The sequence below is a fragment of the Hyperoodon ampullatus genome (assembly GCF_949752795.1).
Source record: "Hyperoodon ampullatus genome assembly, chromosome: 5".
Classification (NCBI taxonomy): domain Eukaryota; kingdom Metazoa; phylum Chordata; class Mammalia; order Artiodactyla; family Ziphiidae; genus Hyperoodon; species Hyperoodon ampullatus.
The window spans coordinates 1218242-1240647 of record NC_136918.1 but is presented as its reverse complement, the minus strand read 5'-3'; the positions used below and the strand labels follow the sequence as shown (position 1 = coordinate 1240647).

The following is a 22406-nucleotide window of genomic DNA, read 5'->3' as shown; positions in this document are numbered from 1 at the left end:
CCTTTATGTGTAGATTATACAGTTGAACTGCTTTGAAACACTGATAGATTGTGATGCTTTTTGTTTTTTCCTTAGGTGCTACCTGGTCATTCTGTATCTTTATTTAAAGAAGCTACACATCTCTTTTCTGACTTTCATAAACTAAAACCAGATGACTTGGGAGTTAATATAGCAGAAGCTGCTGCCCAGAATGTGTACTGCTTGAAAACGGAATACATTGCTGATTTTCTTATGCAGGTTTGTAAGATCCTGTCCTTGACCTCCTCGCCACTAGAAGTGTGCTTATATGCATAGAGTCCCCTTGGCTTGTTATTCATAGAATGTTAATCTCTTGTTAGTCTTCCCCATTCAGCCCCTTTCAGTTTCAGTCTATTTTTTAAAATAATGAAAACCTATGTAAACATTTAGCCTAGAAGTTAAATATGAAACAGGTATAAAAATCTGGATACCTCTCAAAGCACCCTCTAAAATGTTGGAATATAAAGAAAGCAGAAATTGATTCCACGAGTCCAAGGAGAAACATTTACCCAAGGGTCCTTTTTAAATTTCCTTGACCTTTTGTTTTGATACACTGTAAATACCTGTGTTAGACAGTAAGGGAAATGAAGCACTTACTACATGGAGGGCTCACTATACTCCTGTTCAGAATTGGCCTATGTTGGGTGATTTGAATGGGCAAAGAAAAATCTTCCTGACACCAGAGTGCCTAAAATGCCATCAGGAATCAGCAAGATATGACACATGATTTTAAATGTCTTACAACAAAGGATTTCAAACAGATTAGTGTAGAAGTAGGGGGAAGCCAAAACTAACCTGCTTTGTGGTTGTTGCTGCTTGTGTTTGGAAGTTGGCCAGCTTTTAATAGGAGTGCCTGAAACATGCATGCAAAGCCTCTGTCATAAAGCAGTGGGGTGTATTGATTAGGACTTAGTAAACCAGTACTAGCTCTCCTTGAACATCTAAATAACTTTTTAAAAATCTCTATTTGTTGAGACATGAGGTTTTAAAATATTACCCACTGGGAAAAGGGCAGGGATTGGGGGAATGTAGAGAACCTCCCATACCTCTTTCCTCCAGAAATTCCTGATCATTTCAGGGATACAGCTGCCATCTAAGATGGGACCCAACATAGATTAATTGCTTAAACTTGTGCTGTGTTAAACTTGCACATGTGCTATAATTTTGGGGTATTTTTTCTTTTTACATAAAAAAGAGTGTATAGAAAATATGTCCTGGTTAAAGAATAGCAAAATGTCATTCAGGTGCCCAGGATAAGAAATAGAAGTTTGCTAGTCCCATAGGAGCTCCCTGTTGCTCCTTCCCGGTTGTTCATGTCCCTGCCTTTCTCAGGGTTGTAATGTGTGTCAAATACTAGATGTCTGGAGAAACACATTGGGGGAGTGAGCTGCTCTGTATTTCTGCATCTGAGCTTATTGTTGCCTATCTCTAGCTCTCAGGAGTAGGTCGAAACAGAACACTTCTATAGCGTGAAGCAGCAGGCTAAGGAGGGGAGAGCAGCAGCTTCATCAGGTTCATGGCCAAGATACGCCAAGCATAGATAGGACTCTGAGATAGGCTCACCCCAGTGTTCTGACTTCAGCTTAGAAACTAGGTGTGGTGGCTGCAGAGATCTTGGTGATGACAGCCTTCAGCATGTCTTCAGTCACACTGCTGCAGTCTGGTTGTCACCCTCTGTCTACTTCTGTACACTGCCATCGTCCCAGAAGCTCCATTCACCACCATTTGTCTCTTTTCTGTTGAATCTCCTGTTTCTGAATCGCATGTCATCTTGATCTGCCGTCTCATTGTGATGGAGGTCTCTTCTCGTAACTTCTTGAGAGGGAACACATGGAAGGTAAATTGAGACATTCTATGTGTGGAAATTCTTTTTTCTATTCTCATTCCTACTAGACTGATAGTTTGGCTGGGCATCAAATTCTAGGTTGGAAACTGCTTTCTCTTAGACTTTTGATTCTTTGTCTCTTTGCTTCTAGTATTGCCATTGAGCAGTCTAAAGCCATCTGATGCTTAATCCTTTATATGTAGCTGTAATCTAGTTAGGAAGTTCTTTTTTTGCCCCAGTTTTATGAAATTTCAAAATGATACACTCTCATGAGGATCTGTTTATATTATGCTGGGCACTTGGGCCCTTTCTGGTCTGGTAACTTCTATCTTTGAGTTCTGGGAAATCTTGAATGATTTCAATGATGAGGGTTTTGTTTTCCACTTTCTGTTCTCTCCTTCTGTAGTTCTGCTATTTGTATATTAGATTTTATTACTTTTCATTTATTTTTATCTTTTTGAGAGATTCTTGCAGTTCAATATTCTATCAACTTCATTTTGCTATCGTGTTTTAGACCTGTTTTCATTTTTTTTAATAAATTTATTTATTTTATTTATTTATTTTTGGCTGCATTGTGTCTTTGTTGCTGCGCGCAGGCTTCCTCTAGTTGTGGCAAGTGGGGGCTACTCTTCGCAGCAGTGCACAGGCTTCTCACTGTGGTGGCTTCTCTTGTTGTGGAGCACGGGCTCTAGGCGCACGGGCTTCAGTAGTTGTGGCTCGTGGGCTGTAGAGCACAGGCTCAGTACTTGTGGCACATGGGCTTAGTTGATCCGTAGCATGTGGGATCTTCCGGGACCAGGGCTCGAACCCGTGTTCCCTGCATTGGCAGGCGGATTCTTAACCACTGCACCACCAGGGAAGTCCCTGTTTTCATTTTTTGAATTTATATTTTATTGTTTTAATGTTTTCTTGTTTCATCGATTAATACCTTCTGTAAGCTCTCAGAGGATTTATTGATGTATTTTTTTTAAGTTTTCTTATCTCTGCATAGTTTCTATTTCCACCAAGCTGTGTTTTTTCCTTTATCTGGGTTTTTATCTTCCATGTTAGAGGAATTTATCAGATATCTAGTAATTCTTGGTTTTCTGTCCATGATTAAGAGTAGGGGGTAGGGACTTCCCTGGTGGTGCAGTGGTCAAGAACCCGCCTGCCAGTGCAGGGGACACGGGTTCGAGCCCTGGTCCGGGAAGATCCCATATGCTGCAGAACAACTAAGCCCATGTCCCACAACTACTGAAGCCTGCAAGCCTAGAGCCCATGCTCCGCAACAAGAGAAGCCACTGCAATGAGAAGCCCGCACACCGCAACGAAGAGTAGCCCCCGCTTGCCGCAACTAGAGAAAGCCTGCACACAGCAATGAAGACCCAACACAGCCAAACATAAAAATAAATAATTAATTTTTTAAAATATCACTTTAAAAAAAAACGGGGTAAAAAGCTGATTAGAAGTACTGAGCACAGTTGGGTCTTGTCCATTTTGAGCTGGGTGAGATGGTGTGGATGAACTAGTTATTGGACACCTCTCCTAGATTCATAACTTTATGTGCTTCTTGAATTTTTTCATTTTTATCCAAAGGGGAGTCTTCTGATCTGCCTAAATGATGAGTCTGGCCACCATTTTTTTTTTTTGAATTGAGATACAATTGGCATATAACGTTAGTTTCAGGTGTCCAAAATAACGAATGATTCAGTATATGTATATTTTACGAAATGATCTACGCAGTAAGTCTAGTTAACATCCATCACCACACATAATTACAATTTTTTTAATCTTGTGATGAGAACTTCCAAAATTGAGTCTCAACAACTTTCAAATATACCATACAGTACTATTAACTATAACCATTATGCTGTGTATTATATTCCCACAGCTTATTTATTTTATAACAAATTTGTACCTCTTGACCACCTTTATCCATTTTGCCCACCCCTCACGCCCCTGCCTCTGTCAAGCAACTACCAGTCTGTTATCCGTGTCTATTGAGTTTTGAGGGTTTTGTTTTTTTTTAGATTCCACTTACAAGAGATCATACAGTATTTATATTTCTCTGTCTGACTTTTTTTGCTTAGCATAATGCCCTCAAGGTCCATCCATGTTGCCGCAATTGGCAGGATTTCCTCTTTAATGGCTGAATAATATTCTGTTTTGTGTGTGTGTGTGTGTGTGTGTGTGTGTGTGTGTATACATAACAGTTTTCTTTATCCATTCATTCACTGCTGTACATTCATATCTTGGCTATTAGATATCTTCGAGTTAGTGTTTTTGTTTCCTTTGGATAAATATCAGAAGTGGAATTGTTGGACCATATAGTAGTTCTGTATTTAATTTTTTGTGGAACCTCCATACTGTTTTCCAGAGAGGCTGCACCATTTACATTCCCACCAATGGTGCACAAAGGTTCCATTTTCTCTGCATCCTTGCCAACGTGTGTTATCTCTTGTCTTTTTTACGTTAGTTATCCTAACAGCTGTGAGGTGGCATCTCATTGTGGTTTTGATTTGCATTTCTCTGTTGATTAGTGGTGTGTTGAGCACCGTTTCATGTACCTGTTGGCCATCTGTATGTCTTCTTTGGAAAAATGTCTCTTCAGATCATCTGCCCATTTTTTAATCAGATTTTTTTTTTTTTTTTTTTTTTGCTGTTGAGTTGTATGAGTTCTCTATATATTTTGGATATTAACTCCTTATCAGGTATATAATTTGCAAATATTTTCTCCCATTTGATAAGTTGCCTTTTCATTTTGTTGATGGTTTGCAGAAGTTTTTTGGTTTGATAGAGTTTCACTAGTTAATTTTTGCTTTTGTTACCTTTGCTTTTGGTGTCAAATCCAAAAAAATCATCACCAAAACCAGGGTCAAGGAGCTTGCTGCCTATGTTTTTTTCTAGGAGTTTTATGATTTCAGGTCTTATGTTCAAGTCTTTAATCCATTTTGGGTTTATTTTTGTGTATGATGTAAGATAGTGGTCGAGTTTCATTCTTCTGCATGTGTTTTCCCAACACTATTTATCGAAAAGACTGTCTTTTCCCTGTTGTATATTCTTGGCACCTTTGTCGTAAATTAATTGATCATGTATGCATATGTTTACTTCTGGGCTCTCTAGCCTGTTCCATTGATCTGTTTTTGTGCCAATACCATATTATTTTGATTACTATAGCTTTGTAATATAGTTTGAAATCAGGGAGCATGATGCTTCCAAGTTTGTTGTTCTTAACATTGCTTTGGCTATTTGAGATATTTTGTGGTTCCATACAAATTTTAGGTTTGTTTGTTCTGTTTCTCTGAAAAATGCCATTGGAATTTTGATAGGGATTGCATTGAATCTGTAGATTGCTTTGGATAGTAAGGATATTTTAACAATATCCTTCCAGTCCATGAGCACAGATTATCTTTTCATTTATTTGTATCTTTTTCAGTTTCTTTCATCAGTGTCTTACAGTTTTCAGTTTACAGATGCTTTACCTCCTTGGTTAAATTTTTTCTGAGTTTTTTTAATTTTTAAATTATTTATGTCTTTATACTTAAAATGGCTTTTTTGTAAACAGGATATAGTTGGGCCTTGCTTTTTATTCTCTGGAATGTTTAGTCCATGATGTAATTACTGATACTGTATTTTTTTTTTTTTGCCATTTGTTTTTGGTTTGTCTCTTCAGTTCTTTGTTCCTCAGTTCTTCTTTTCTTGCTTTTTTTGGTATTTAATATTTTTTAGAGTTTCATTTCATCCATTGTCTTTTTTTAAAAAATATTTATTTGGCTGTGTTGTGGCATGGGGGATCTTTGTTGCCCTGTGCGGGATCTTTGTTGCAGCTTGCAGGATCTTTAGTTGCTGCACATGGGATCTAGTTCCCTGATCAGGGATCAAACCCAGGCCCCCTGCATTGGGAGTGTGGAGTCTTAACCACTGGACCACCAGGGAAGCCCCCTCCATTGTCTCTCTTTTTTTTAAAATTTATTTATTTTTGGCTGTGTTGGGTCTTCGTTGCTGCACAAGGGCTTTCTCTAGTTGTGGAGAGCAGGAGTTACTCTTCGTTGCAGTGAGTGGGCTTCTCATTGCTGTGGCTTCTCTTGCTGCGGAGCATGGGCTCTAGGTACACAGGCTTCAGTAGTTGCAGCACGTGGGCTCAGTAGTTGTCACTCACAGGCTCTAGAGGACACAGGCTCAGTAGTTGTGGCGCATGGGCTTAGTTGCTCCACGGTACGTGGGATCTTCCCTACCCAGGGCTCATACCCATGTCCCCTGCATTGGCAGGCAGATTCTCAACCACTGCGCCACCAGGGAAGACCCTCCATTGTCTTTTTAAAGCAAAGACTTCTCTGCTTTTTTTTGGAGGGGTGGGAGTGTTTTGCTTTACAGATTACAATATACTTCCTTAATTTTTCATAATCTTCCTAGAGTTAATATTGTGCCACTTTGCATAAAATGCAGAAATCTTGAACCATATAGATTCCTTTGCTTCCCCTGTTCTTCAAACCAAGGGCTGTTAAACTGTAGCCCACAGGCCAAATCCAGCCCACTGCCTGTTTTATTAATAAAGTTTTATTGAAACCCAGCCACGTTCATACATTTGCATATTCTCTTTGGCTGCTTTTGCACTACAACTGCAGAGTTGAGTAGTCGCAACAGAAATTTGCAACTACTAAAATATTTAACGTCTGGCCCATCTATCTGTTTTAGCCCCACAGTACAGTGTTATACTTTAAGTAAGTTTTGCTTTAAACAATCCAATGTATTTTAAGGGAATCAAAAAGGAAAAAAGTATTTTATATTTAATATATACCATTTTGACTGATATTTTTTTCTGAAGATCTAAGTTTCCATCTGGTATCATTTTCCTTCAGCCTGAAGAACTTTCTTTAATTTGTAGTACAAATATGATGAGGACCAATGCTAGTTTTCTTTTTTTTCTTTTTTTTGAAAATGTCTATTTTACCTTTATTCTTGAAGATTTTTGGCAGGATATAGAATTTGGGGTTTTTTTCTTCTTCTGGTACTTTAATAAAGACTTCATTTCTCCTGGCCTCCTTTGTTTCTTTTTCTTTTTACTTTTCTAAAAAATATTTATTTTTTAAAATAAATAATATTTTTTGGCTGCATTGGGTCTTAGTTGTGGCACTTGGGATCTTCGTTGAGTCATGCAGGATCTTTGTGGCATGGGCTCTTCATTGTGGCAGACAGGCTTCTCGTTGTGGTGTGTGGGTTTTTTTCTCTCTCTAGTTGTGTCATGGGGGCTCCAGAGTGCCTGGGCTCTGTAGTTTTGTGGAATGCGGGCTCTCTCGTTGAGGCGCCCGGGCTTAGTTGCCCCAGGGCATCTGGGATCTTAGTTCCCTGACCAGGGATCGAACCTGCGTCCCCTGAATTAGAAAGTGGACTCTTTACCACTGGACCACTGAGGAAGTCCTAAGGCCTCCATTGTTTCTGATAAGAAGTTAATGGTAATTTGAATTGTTCCCCTTTATTCAATGTGTCATTTTTCTCCTGGCTGTTCGCAGGATTTTCTCTTCAACTTTGATTTTCAACCATTTATATTTCCAGGTATGGTTTCTTTGTATGAATCCTGATTGTTATCCACAAAGCTTCTTTAAACTTATGTCTCTCACCAAGTTTGGGAAATTTGGGGCATTATTTCTTCATTCTGCTATTTTTTCTGCTTCATTCTTTTCTGTCTGGGAATTCAGTTACTCATGTTACTCTTTTGATATTGTCCCACAGGCCCCTAAGCCTGTATTCACTTATTTGCAATTATTTTTCTCTGTGTTCTTCTGATTGCCCAATTCCTGTGTATCTATCTCCAACTTCACTGATTTTTTCCTGTTATTTTCATCTGCTCTTAATCCTATCCAGTGAGACTTTGACTTAAGTCTTATATTTTTGGACTTCCCTGGTGGTGCTGTGGTTAAGAATCTGCCTGCGAATGCAGGGGACGCAGGTTCAATTCCTGGTCTGGGAAGATCCCACATGCCACAGAGCAACTGAGTCTGTGCACCACAACTACTGAGCCTGTGCTCTAGAGCCTGCACGCCACAACTACTGAAGCCTGTGTGCTCTAGGGCCCGCATGCCGCAACTACTGAGCCCACATGCTGCAACTCCTGAAGCCTGTGTGCCTGGAGCCCGTGCTCCACAACAAGAAAGCCACTGCAATGAGAAGCCCGCGCACCGAAACGAAGAGTAGCTCCCACTTGCCACAACTAGAGAAAGCCCATGCGCAGCAGTGAAGACCCAACACAGTTTTTTAAAAAGTATTACTTGTTTATATCTAAAATCTCTTTGGTTCTTTTCTGTGGTTTCTGTTTTTGTGCTGAGATTTCCTCTGTTCACTCATTTCAAGCATATTTTCCTTTATATCATTAAGAACAGTTATAATAGCTATGTTGGAATTGTCTACTATTTCCAACATCTGGGTCATGAGCAAGATGTTCTGTTACTTTTTTTTTTTTTGCGGTATGCGGGCCTCTCACTGCTGTGGATGGGCCCAGCCGCTCTGCGGCATATGGGATCTTCCCAGACCGGGGCACGAACCCACGTCCCCTGCATCGGCAGGCGGACTCTCAACCACTGCACCACCAGGGAAGCCCCTGTTACTTTTTTAAACTTTTTATTTGGAAATAATTGTAGATTTACATGCAGTAGTAAGAAATAATACAGAGAGATTCCATGTACACTTTCTCCAGGTTACACTAGTGGGTAGCATCTTGCAAAAACTATAGTACAGTATTACAACCAGGATATTGGCTTTATACAATCCAAGCTTATTCAGATTTCCCCAGTTTTACTTCTATTCATGTATATTTGTGTATTTAGATTTCTGCAGTTTTATCATGTGTAAGTTCATGTATCTGTCGCCACAGTCAAGATACAGAACAGTTCTATCACTACAAGAATCCTTCATTTTTTTAATCTTAAATAAATGGAATTAATAATAGTGTGTACACTTTGGCAATTGGCTTTTTTCACTCAGTAAAATTCCTTTTAGTTTCATCCAGATTGTTGCATTCTTATGCAACACTGAATACTTTTATTACCTTTTATTGCTGAGTAGTACAGATGTACCACAGTTAATCATTAACCTATTGAAGGACATCTGGGTTGTTTCCGTTTATATACAGCTTCATATGTGAATATAAGATTTCATTGCACTGGGATAAATGCTCAAGAGTGTGTTTACAAAGTGGACATATTTTACATTCTCACCATCAATGTATGAGTGATCCAGTTTCTTTGTATCCTCATCTGCATTTAGTTGTCATTTTTTATTTAGCCATTTCATTGGGTCTATGATTTCTCTTGTGGTTTTAACTTGCATTTTCCTAATGGCTAATCAAAGTGAACATCTTTTTGTGTGCTTATTTGCCATGTTCACATCCTCTTCCTTGAAATGTCTCTTCATGTCTTTTGTCCACTTTGTAATTGAATTGTTTCTTTTACGCTTGAGAGTTGTTTGTAATAGATACGTCTCTTGTTGGATATGTATTTGCACATATTTTCTCCCAGTCTGTGGCTTATGTATTCATCCGTTTACCTTTATCCTCTTTTTTCTTTTTTTTGGCTTAGCCACACAGCTAGCAGGATCTTCGTTCCCCAACCAGGGACTGAACCGGTGCCCCCAGTAGTGGAAGCACTGAGTCCTAACCACTGGACCACCAGGGATCCCCTACCTTTATCCTCTTAACAGGAATTTTTGCAAAACAGAAGTTTTAAAAAAGGTTTTGTAGTTTTTACTTTTATGTCTGATAATACGTAGAGGTGTAAGGTTTAGGTCAAAGTTGTTAGGAGGTTGGTTGAGGGGTTTTCTGCCTCAGAATGTCCAGTTGCTCCAGCACCATTTGTTGAAAGAACTATACTCCACTTAGTTGCATTTGCACTTTGGTCAGTATTCAGATGTGCATTTTGTGTGGGTCTATTTCTGCATCCTCTGTTCTGTTCCATCAATCTATGTGTCTTTCCCTCTGCAAGACTCTTAATTACTGTATACATAATAAGTCCTAATATTAGGTAGTGATTCCTTCCTCTTTATTCCTCTTTTTCAAAATTGTTGCTATTCTGGGGCCTGTACTTTTTTTTTTTTTTTTTGCCTGTATCTTTATATGTAAATTTTTAAATAAGCCTGTTTGTCTATAAAAATACCTTGCTATGATTTTGATAGGAATTACATTAAACCTACAGATCAGTTTGAGTGTTTGACATCTTTACTATGTGAAGTCTTTTAGTCACTGAGGACTAATCTCTAATTATTTAGGTTGTCTAATTTCTTTCATGGGCATTTTGTAATTTTCAGTATATGTATATTTTTTTCTTAAGTTGATACCTAAGTATTTCCATTTTGGGGAGTGATTGTTTTTTCTTCAGAATAGTTCATGTTCTGCTTCTTCACATGTATAGTAATTTTGGATGTATCCTAGAAATTACAGATCAGTTGTAGAGACTAGATCCTGTCATGTTCTTCTGAAGAGGACCATTTTATTTGTTTAGCAGGCAGTTTGTTTGGCTGACCTTCCGCAGTGAGTGGCAGCTCAAACCTTAGTTGGGTTCTTTGAGCCTTACCTTGAGTCTCTGCACATACATGATTTAGGGGTCAAGCAAGTATTTGGTCAGCATTTATAACACAGAGTTTGGAGCTCCTCCCAAACTTTCTGGAATTTCCTACCTTATTTTCTAGTGCTGTGGTTGCCATTCTGTCCTCTGGTTCTTCAGAGTTTTCTGTTAGAGTTTTAGCCAGTCAACATGACACAAACAGGGGCTTCTCCTCAGACTAAAAGCCATAAAAAATGAAAAGGGGAGTTCATCCCATTCCATTCAAAGATTTTCAAAAATTTACACTAAACATAACATCTCACAGTTAAATGATAGCTATTAAGTGTATTTTACCATATTTTCCATATTCTGTATTTAATCCATATTTTACAGATGAAACCATTAAGATCTGAGCTAGCCCCACTCTGCCTGAGCTATAAACTCATTTTTCTGATAAAAGGTGAAATTTTGTTACACAGGATCTGTTCACTAAAGGTGACAAGTGCTAAATAGCTACCTTGAAAGACAAATGTTTAAGTTTTTTGTTCATAAAGCAGAGTAAAGGAATCTATTACCTAATTAACAGTTTGAAATCTGAAAAAAATGAACAATGTTGGTTTTTTTACCCCCTTTTATAGGAATCCCCTCCTCAAGTAGAAAATTACTGTCTACCAGAAGCTGTTTCATTTCTTCAGAATAATAAGGAACCTGGGCCTGGATTCTCACAAAAGAGGAAAGCTCCTAGAGAGAAAAATAAAATCAAACGACCTAGAGTACAGTAATTGTATTTACTCAGTTACCAAACATTAAATGTGTTTTTAATTAATAACTTGAATGTAACTGTGATGGATTTGTATAGTAATTTAAAGACAAGAACTTGAAGAATTCAGCTTCAGTGTAACAATGACCCTGCTTGAAGTTGGTTTTTAACACCTGAAATTTTAATCATTGAAGTATTAACTGTTCCTGAATGGAAAGTAACCTAAAATAACAAAGTGCAACTCCTCAGCTAGCTTGTCATTAAATCATATTGACATGTGTAAAGGGCTTTTTGTTTATTTATTTTCTTGTAAATATCTGAGTCTGTAGCTTAGTGGAAGTTTTAGCAAGGTGATAGATTTTGCCTTAAAATGTCTGTTTTAATTCATAACAAGGAAATTATCAATTGGGATTTATTCATGTTTTCCATGATTTTTAGCTTCTCACCATTTTACTTCTTTTTAACAGGAGCCTGAGCACAAGGTTTAACGAGGAACTGAGGCTTTAAACTTAAATGTGTGTGTATATATGTAGATGCATGTTTATACAAATCTCCATGATGTTTGCCAAGTTTGGGCGCCAAAACTTGGAAAATAAGGACAATAAAGAATAAAAGTAGTGCTCGCTTCGGCAGCACATATACTAAAATTGGAACGATACAGAGAAGATTAGCATGGCCCCTGCGCAAGGATGACACGCAAATTCGTGAAGCGTTCCATATTTTTAAAAAAAAAAAAAAAAAAAAAAAAAAAAAAAAAAAAAAAAAAAAAAAAAAAGAATAAAAGTAGTGACTCAAAGTAGTTCAAATAAGTTTTTAAAAAGAAAAGCATTCTGGTATCCATTCTCTTGTTGAAGCAATAAAAGATTTGTAAAACACATTAAAAAGTGAATCTAGTCATGTTTCTGATGTTGTTTATATAGAATATTGTTCTAGTGGGTTGAAAAAAAAAGAACTACAGAATTGCAGTAGCCTCTATTAATCTAAACCTAAACACCAGGTACTACATGCATGACCACAGTTCTCTAATTATAAAGCTACCTCATCTTGTTTGACTGTAATTTTGATGTAAACTATTCAATTCCTAATAATTCTTTTAAAGCCAAATTCAAGTGGTGATAGATTAAAGTCCTCAACCTGGGCATCAAACCCCTGAAGTCTCCATCAGGTTTTCCTCCAAATGGAGTAGGGGTTATCCCGCCCTTCACAATACGAATTCCTGCACCGCCAAACAGGGAGCACTGTTACATAAACTGCACTCCTGTCCCTCCCCCAAGCAAAAAACACATGGGCCTCGTTTTATTAGAGCCATTTTGTGTTAGCTGGGTCCTTTTATTGGCAGTTTGCAGTAAGTTTCTCCCTGAATTTCACTACTTAAAAATTCTTTGAAATAGTTACTCTACAAATCTTCTTGATGAGCACACTGTTGACAAAACAAATGTTATTCTCCTATTTCTCTATCCCAGGAAAAATTAACTAATGTACCATTTTCTTTTCTGCCAAGATTATGAACTATTTTTTCAGTTCAGGCCTTCAACACACAGTTTACAATTTTAAGGCTCCAGATCAGTCTATGCCCTGCATAAATCATTTCAACTCAGGCTTTGACTCTTACACTGTAAATGTCCTAATGCCAGCAAGTTCTTCTTAACATGTAAGTAATTCCAAGCATAGGTAGGTATCTCATTTAAAAAGGAAAAAAAAAACCCAAAATCTTTCCTTGATTATTCTTATTTTCTCCTTAGAATTACTACAGTATTTTAATCTGTGCCACTTAAATTAACATCTTATATTCCTCCATGAATTTTTCTTGTTCATTAGTCTGATCTCATCACCATTAATTCAACAAATAAGACACCTTAGCTGTAAGGTAGTGCGTGGGCTTCAGGAGCAAACCACTTAGAGCACGTGCTCTCTGAGGCAGCTTACAGAAGCAGGGCCCTCGGTGCAGACACAGCACTCAGTTACACTCAGTATTTATATTACGGGCTGAACCGTGTCTTCCTCGACCCCCAAAAGAAAATTTCGTAAATTGAAGCTTAACCCCATATATAACTGTACTTGGAAATTGGGCCATTAAGGGGGTAATTAAGGCTAAGTGAGGGCCTATGAGTGGGGCCCTACTTTGGTAGGACTGGTGGCCTTATGAGGAGAGACCAGGAGTTCATGGCACAGAGGAAAGAGAGGAAAGACCAGACCATGTGGGGACACAGAGGTAGCTGTCTGCAAGTTAGGAGAAGATAGATGCCTTACCAGAAGCCACCCATGGCAGCACCTCCGCCTTAGACTTCTAGCCTCCAGAATTGTGAGAAGTTTGTTGTTCAAGCCACCCACTCTGTGGTATTCTCATTTGGCAGCCCCAGCAGACTAATACAGTATTACCGTGCAGAGGTTCACAAGCTGCGCCATAATGCTCAGGAATGGCAATAAGCACACTTCCGTAGGGTAGAGCTCAGAGTTTTAGAGTTCACATCCGTGACTTCCCACCCAAAAAAGAAACCACTGCTCTAGTCCAAACCTGTTAAAAGACAGGAGGGAAAGGGGAGGACAGAACAGCTAGAAAATGAAGGTGGGGCGCAGCTGTTGGGATGCAGTGAAAAGGAGCTGGAACTGGCTGAAACCAAGGAGCCTTCAAGAATGGCCTGGTCATTGACCTTTAGCTCATTATACCTACATAATTATACCTACATTATACCTACATTATACCTACATTATACCTATACCTTGTAATACAGTGATCCCCAACCTTTTTGCCACCAGGGACCAGTTTCGAGGAAGACAATTTTTCCACGGACGGGGGGTGGTGGGGTGGGGATGGTTCAGGCGGTCATGTGAGCTAACGGGAGCGGCAGTTGAAGCTTTGCCGGCTCACCCGCTGCTCACCTCCTGCTGCGTGGCCCGGGCGTTAGGGACCCCTGTTGTAATACTAAAAATCACTCCCCCTTACGTGGACCAGAAAAGTGGGCAGTGGCTGAACACCTGGGAAATACCCACCCTTCAATGAAATAGCAAGAATATTCCTCCCACTCATTAGCCTATGAAATTAGCCCATAAACCCCAAAAACCCCATGCCCTGGGGCCACTCTCACTTCTGAAGTCATCTGCATTCTGCCTGTGGAGTGTGTATCCCTCCAGATAAACTTACTTTCACTTTTCTTCCAGGGCCCGAGAGTGGGCTCTTGTCTCACACTCAGACATGAATTGTCCGAGGAGGCACACGTGTTGACAAAGCAAGGGACTTTATTGGGAAGGGGCGCCTGGGCAGAGAGCGGCAGCGTAAGGGAACCCAGGAGACCTGCTCTGCCACGTGGCTTGCAGTCTCGGGTTTTATGGCAATGGGGTTAGTTTCCGGGTTGTCTCTGGCCAGTCATTCTAACTCAGGTTCTTTCCTGGTTGTGCGTGCATAGCTCAGCCAAGATGCGTTCCAGTGAGAAGGATTCTGGGAGGTTAGTAGTACTTATGAACTGGCATCTCTTTTTGACCTTTCCTGAATTCTTCCAGTTGGTGGTAGCTTGTTAGTTCCATGTTCCTCACCAGGACCTCCTGCTGTAAGATAACTAACTCATGCAAGTGTTTACTATGGTGCCTGGCCAGGGTGGGTGGTTTCAGTCATTGGTTCGCCTAACAGATACACTGCATCCACAGCTGCATACAGAACAATTTCCTCTAAAAGAAACCACAAAACTAGCTAAGTGGCTCCTACCCATCAGGCAAATGAGAAAACCACATCAAAGCAGGTAGGAGGAAGCTGAGACACAGTCTCACCATAAACCCCACCCCCAGCACAGCAACCCACAATCAAGGGAACTGGCAGCCCTGAGCTTCTCCCTGAGGAGCAAAGGTTTTGAAACCCGCATCTGACACCCCAGATTTTAAGACCTATACCTGAGAGACAAGCCTCCAAAGCATATAGCTTTGACAGCCAGTGGAGCTTGTGTCCACAAGGCCCACAAGGCTACAGCAACCTGAGAACACAGTGCAGAGGCAGACTGAAAGGGCCAGTCTCTCTGTAAAAGGGGCCCAGCTGGTTACTGTAGAGCTTTGGCATTTATGTTATAAATGGAATAGAACTTCTAAACATTGTGAATCACTGTTTTACACCTGAAACTTACATAATACCGTACATCAACTATACCTCAATAAAACAAACAAACAAAAGCTTTGGCCTGAGGACCAGACATTTAACACACAAAGAGGGGACCACTGAAACACTCTCCAAAAGACAGAGGCCACCACGCCTGCCTTCTGTGCAGTCTCTTTCTGCCTTGCTCCAGGTGGCCAGTACCTCCAAGAAAGGAGCTTGTGCACTTGCCTGGTACCCTGATTTTTGCAGCTGCCACCCACAGGACACCATTTGATCACCTGGCTGTGGCAGCCACTGGGGCTTAGGCCAGCAGGTCCCACAGGACTGTAACAAATGGATAGAGTTCTTAAACAGCTACCACTTCCAGGGCAGAGCAGGGAGGCAAAAGTCCGAAACACCAATTCTTTCTGTGAAAGAGGCCTAGTACTTACCTTCATTGCTACAGCCTGAGGTGCAGGCTTCTATTTAAACTCACGTCAAGAGGCCTCCTGAAATACTTTCTAAAGTCTACAGAGGCTGGTGGGAGCCATCTGCAACCTCTCCCTCTGCCTCACTCCAGGTCACCTGTATCTCCTGGAAAGGAGCTCATGCGCACCCCTGGCACCCAGGTTTTTGTGGCTGCTGCTCAGGGGACACCACTTCATCACCTTGTTCTGGTGGCCAGCAGAGCTTATGTTCACAGGTCCCAAACTGTAACACATAGAAAAACTGTTTTTAACCAGCTACCAACCTCAGAGCACATCACAAGGACAGCAGACTAAAACACACCCAGTCTTTCTGTGACAGAGGTAGATTAGCATGTCTTCTTAGCTTTGGCCTGAGGGGCAGGATTCTAATTATACACACACACAAGGGCTGGCTACAGTCTTCTCTAGAGCCCTCAGAAGGTGGACACCATCTTCATGCTCCCCCTCTGCCCTGCCCCAGGTCACTGGTATCTCTGAGAAAGTTGCTTGTGTACATGTCTGGCGTCCCAACTTTTGTGGCTACCACCCAGAGGACACATCCCTTGATAGCCCAGCTCTGGTGGTCAGGGGGACTTGTGCTCACAGGTTCAATGGGATGGTAGCAAACAGTTCATAACTGGTTATCACCCCAGGGCTCAGTGCAGAGAAGCAAACAGAAATGTTCTTTTCCCAGTCTTCCCCTGAAAAAGGCATATTTGCATACTTTAAAACCTGCTTCCTAAGAGTCTGGCTTCCAATCAGCCTGAATCTTAGATGCTGACTGAGATCCTTTAGGACACTGACAGGTCTTGGCACACCCTCAACTACTGGGAGCCACTAAGAATAAATTAGGTTGCTTGGACAATCACAAAGGTTTGAAGGACAACCAAGAGCTAGAGCAGGGTTGAATGATCAGTTTCATCTCCAACATAGGCCCACTCCTTCAAGACTAGGAGAGGTGGTTGTTTTATCTAATGTACAGAAACAAATATAGAGAGGCAAGAAAAATGAAGAAACAAGGGAATATGTTCCAAGAAAAAGAATAAACTAAAACCTCAGAAAAGGACTATAATGAAACAGAGATAAGTGATTTAGCTGATAGAGAGTTCAAAATAACAATCATAAAGATGCTCCCCAAGCTCATGAGAACAAAGTGAGAATTTCAACAAAGAGATAGAAAATGTAAATATCAAACTGCAGTCTTACAGCTGAAGAATACAATAACTAAACTTAAAAAGAATACAATAACTAAACTTAAAAGAAATACAATAGAGGGGTTCAACATCAGACTAGATGAAGTGGAAGAAAAGATCAATGCATGTGAAGACAGGACAGTGGAACTCATTGAATCAAGCAGCAAAATGGGAAAAAAGAAAAAGATGAAAAAGAGTAAAGATAGCTTAAGGGACTTCATCAAGAAGTCCCTTGATGGACAACAACATCAAGGAACAACATTCCTTGATGTTGGAACAACATCAAGTGGACCAACATTCACATTATAGGAGTCCCAGGAGGAGAGAGAGAGAGAGAGGCAGAAAATATTTATGAAGAAATAATGGCTGAAAACTTTCCTGAAGTGGAGAAGGAAAAAGATATACAGATTGAGGAACCCCATAGAGTTCCAAATAAGATGAACCCAAAGAAATATTATACACATGAACCTTATGTGTTATAAACCCATGAAAATATAAATAAATAAAAATTTAATAAATAAAAAAAAAAAAGATGAACCCAAAGAGACACATTACAATTAGGGTGTCAAAAGTTAAAGACAACAAAAGAATCTTAAAAGTAGGAAGAGACAAAACAACTTGTTATGTACAAAGGAACCCCCATGAAGATTATTAGCAGATTTTTCAACAGAAATTTTGCAGGCCAGGAGGGAGTGGCATGATATATTTAAAGTGCTGAAAGAAAAAAATACTATGCTGACAAACTTGTCCTTCAGAATTGGAGGAGAGATAGAGTGTTTTCCAGACAAGGAAAAGCTAGAGAAGTCCATCAATACTAAACCAGACTTACAAGAAATGTTAAAGGAAATTCTTTAAGCTGAAAGAGCGGTGGGGGCACTAATTAGTAATGAGAAACATGGAAGTATAAATCTCACTGTTAGAGATAAATATATAGTAAAATTCAGAATAATCTAATGTTGTAAAATTGGTGAGTTAATCACTTATAAAGGTACTAGGAAGGTTAAGACAAGAGTAGTAAAAATAACTACAATTTGTTAACAATAATAACAATATTATTAATAATATTAATAATAATAACAATAATAATTTGTTAATGGATACACAAGGTTAAAAGATGTAAATTGTGACATCAATATAAAACGTGGTGTGGGGAATAAAAGTGTAGAGCTTTAGAATGAGATCAAACTTAAGTTGTTATCAATTTAAAATAAACTGTTATAAATAAAAATATAAGTTGTTTTATGTAAGCTCATGGTAACCACAAAGCACAACCAACAGTAGATACATAAAAGACAAAGAGAAAGGAATCAAAGCACACCACTACAGAAAACCATCAAATCAAAAAGTAAGAGAGGGCTTCCCTGGTGGCGCAGTGGTTGAGAGTCCGCCTGCCGATGCAGGGGACACGGGTTCGTGCCCCGGTCCGGGAGGATCCTGCATGCCGCGGAGCGGCTGGGCCCGTGAGCCATGGCCGCTGGGCCTGCGCGTCCAGAGCCTGTGCTCCGCAGCGGGAGAGGCCACGGCAGTGAGAGGCCCGTGTACCGAAAAAAAAAAAAAAAAAGTAAGAGAGCAAGAGATGAACAAGGGAACAGAGGAACTACAAAACAGCCAGAAAACAATTAACAAAATGGCAATTACTATGTACCTATCAATAATTATTATAAATGTAAATGGAGTAAATTCTCCAAACAAAAGACACAGAGTAGCTGAATGGATAAAAAAACAAAACAGGGGCTTCCCTGGTGGCGCAGTGGTTGAGAGTCCGCCTGCCGATGCAGGAGACACGGGTTCGTGCCCCGGTCCGGGAAGATCCCACATGCCACGGAGTGGCTGGGCCCGTGAGCCATGGCCGCTGAGCCTGCACGTCCAGAGCCTGTGCTCCGCCATGGGAGAGGCCACAACAGTGAGAGGCCCGCGTGCCGCAAAAAAAACACAAAAAACAAAAAAAACAATACATCAACAACTAAAAACATCTATATGGGTCTCAGAAGACACTCACTTCAGATGTAAGGACACAAAAAGACTGAAAGTGAAGGGATATAAAAAGATATTCCATGAAACGGAACCCAAAGAAAGCTGGAGTAGCTATACTTATAATGGACAAAATAGATTTTAAGTCAAAGAGACAAAGAAAGTCATTATACAAATGATAAAAGGGTCAACCCTACAAGAGAATAAAATATTTGTAAATATTTATGCACCCAACATAGAAGCACCTAAATATGTAATGCAAAAATTAACACACACAAAGGAAGAAATAGACAGCAATATAGTAGTAAGGGATTTTAATATTCTACTTTAATTCATGAATAGATCATCCACAATGAAAATCAATACAGAATCACTGGCCTTAAATGACACATTAGATCAAATGGACTTAACAGACATATATAGAACATTCCATCCAAGAGCAACAGAAGACACATTCTTCTCAGGTGCACATAAAACATTCTCCAGCATAGATAATATGTTAGGCCACAAAAGAAGTCAATAAATTTAAGAAGACTGAAATCATACCAAGCATCTTTTCTGACCACAATGATATGAAACTAGAAATCAATTAGAAGAAGAAAGCTGGAAAATCAACAAATATGTGGAGATTAAACATCATGCTACTGAACAACAAATGGGTCAAATAAGACATCAAAAGAGAAATTAAAAAATACTTTGAGACAAATGAAAATGAAAATACAACATACTAACACTTATGTGATGCAGCAAAAGCAGTTCTAAGAGGGAAGTTAATGGTGATAAAAACCTTATTAAGAAACAAGAAAGATCTCAAACAACCTAACTTTAGACTTCAATGAACTACAAAAAGAAGAAAAAACTAAGTCTAAATTTATAAATTTAGAAGGAAGGAAATAACAAAGATCAGAGCAGAAATGAAGCAGAGACTAAAAGACAATAGAAAAGATAAATGAGGGGCTTCTCTGGTGGGGCAGTGGTTGAGAGTCCACCTGCCGATGCAGGGGACGTGGGTTTGTGTCCCGGTCTGGGAGGATCCCACATTCCATGGAGTGGCTGGACCCGTGAGCCATGGCCTCTGAGCCTGCGCATCCGGAGCCTGTGCTCCGCAACGGGAGAGGCCACAACAGTGAGAGGACCACGTACCGCAAAAAAAAAACAAAAAAAAGAAAAGATCAATGAAACTAAGAGCTGTTTTTGAAAAATGAAATATCAAATATAAACTAAAGAAACAAACCTTAGCTAAACTCAAAAGAAGACTCAAAGTCAGAAATGAAAGCAGAGACATTACAATGTCTACTATGAATAATTATACACCAACAAATTGGACAACCTATAAAAAATGGATAAATTTCTAGAAACATACAGACTACAAAGACTAAGTCATGAGGAAATAAAAAATTTGATTACACTGATTACGAGTAAGGAGATTGAATCAATAATCCAAAACTTCTCAACAAACAAAAGTCCAGGACCAGATGATTCTACTGGTAAATTCTAGCAAACATTTAAAGAACACCAATCCTTCTCAAACTCTTTAAAAAAAACAAAAGAGGAGGGAACACTTCCAAACCAATTTTATCAGGCCAGCATTACCCTGATATCAAAACCAAAGACACTAGAAGGAAAGAAAATTACAGGCCAACAATGAACATAGATGCAAAAATCCTCAACAGAATATTAGCAAACTGAATTCAACAATACATTAAAAGGATCAGAAACCATGATTAAGTGGGATTTATTCCAGGGATGCAAGGGATAGGGGTGGTTCGATATCCACAAGTCAGTCAATGTGATACACCATATTAACAAAATGAAGAATAAAAATCCTATGATCATCTCATTAGATGCAGAAAATGCTTTTCACAAAATTCAACATCCATTTTAAAAACTCTCAGAAAAGTGGTTATAGAGAGAATGTACCCCAACATAATAAAAGCCATGCATGACCAGCCAACAGCCAACATCATACTCAACAGTGAATAGCTGAAAGCTTTTCCTCTAAGATCAGAAACAAGACAAAGATGCCCACTCTTTCCACTTTTATTTATCATAGTATTGGAAGTCTTAGCCAGAGCAATGAGGCAAGAAAAAGAAATAAAAGGCATCCAAATTGAAAAGGAAGAAGTGAAACTGTTACTGTTTGCAGATGACATGGTATTATAGCAAGAAAACCCTAAAGACTCCACCAAAAAACCGTTAGAATTAAATAATGAATTCAGTAACGATGCAGGACACAAAATCAATATGCAAAAATAAATTGCATTTCTGTACACTAATAATGAACTATCAGAAAGTGAATTTAAGAAAACAATCCTAGACCTATACGCTGAGAACCATAAAACATTGATAAAGGAAACTGAAGATGATTCAAAGAAATGGAAAGAGATCCCATGCTCTTGGATTGGAAAAAATAATATTGTTATAATGGTCCTACTACCCAAAGCAATCTACAGATTTAATGCAATCCCTATCAAATTACCCATGACATTTTTCACAAAACTAGAACAAATAATCCTAAAATTATTTGGGACGCAGGTTCAATCCCTGGTCCAGGAAGATCCCATATGCCGTGAAGCAATTAAGCCCACGTGCCACAACTACTGAGCTTGTGCTCTAGAGCCCGCCAGCCACAATTACTGAGCCCATGTGCTACAGCTACTGAAGCCTGTGTGCCTAGAGCCCATGCTCCACAACAAAGAGAAGCCACTGCAATGAGAAGCTCATGCACCACAATGAAGAGTAGCCCCCGCTCGCTGCAACTACAGAAAGCCCGCATGCAGCAACGAAGACCCAATGTAGCCAAAAATAAATAAATAAATTTATTTTTTTTTAAAAAAGAACACTCCTTCATACCATATACAAAAATAAACTCAAGGGCTTCCCTGGTGGCGCAGTGGTTGAGAGTCCGCCTGCCGATGCAGGGGACACGGGTTCGTGCCCCGGTCCGGGAAGATCCCACATGCCGCGGAGCGGCTGGGCTCGTGAGCCATGGCCGCTGGGCCTGCGCGTCCAGAGCCTGTGCTCCGCAATGGGAGAGGCCACAACAGTGAGAGGCCCAAGTACCGCAAAAAAAAAAAAAAAAAAAAAAAAAAAATAAACTCAAGAGGGTTTAAAGACCTAAATATAAGACATGACACTAGACTTCCCTGGTGGTGCAGTGGTTAAGAATCTGCCTGCCAATTCAGGGGACATGGGTTCAAGCTGTGGTCTGGGAAGGTCCCACATGTCTCGGAGCAACTGAGCCCATGCACCACAACTACTGAGCCTGCACTCTAGAGCCCGCCAGCCACAACTACTGAGCCTGCGTGTCACAACTACTAAAGCCCACGTGCCCATAGCCTGTGCTCTGCAACAAGAGAAGACACCACAATGAGAAACCTGTGCACCACAACGAAGAGTAGCCCCCACTTGCCGAAACTAGAGAAAGCCCGCATGCAGCAACAAAGACCCAATGCAGCCAAAAATAAATAAATAAAATTATTATTTTAAAAAAAGACATGGGAGCTTCCCTGGTGGCGCAGTGGTTGAGAGTCCACCTGCCAATGCAGGGGACACGGGTTCGTGCCCCGGTCCAGGAGGATCCCACGTGCCGCGGAGCTGCT

General features: G+C 39.9%; 1 protein-coding gene across 1 annotated transcript in view; it reads left to right on the top strand.

Moving 5' to 3' along the window:
- TOPBP1 (DNA topoisomerase II binding protein 1) overlaps nt 1-11135 on the top strand; it is a gene marked incomplete at both ends in the record, with an annotated part of 69383 nt that extends 58248 nt beyond the window's left edge. Inside the window, 2 exons of the mRNA XM_079705603.1 lie at nt 76-237; nt 10992-11135. Coding sequence (XP_079561729.1) covers nt 76-237; nt 10992-11135 — 306 coding nt within the window. The remainder of the gene's footprint in view (nt 1-75; nt 238-10991) is intronic.
- Between the last annotated feature and the right edge of the window lie 11271 nt (nt 11136-22406).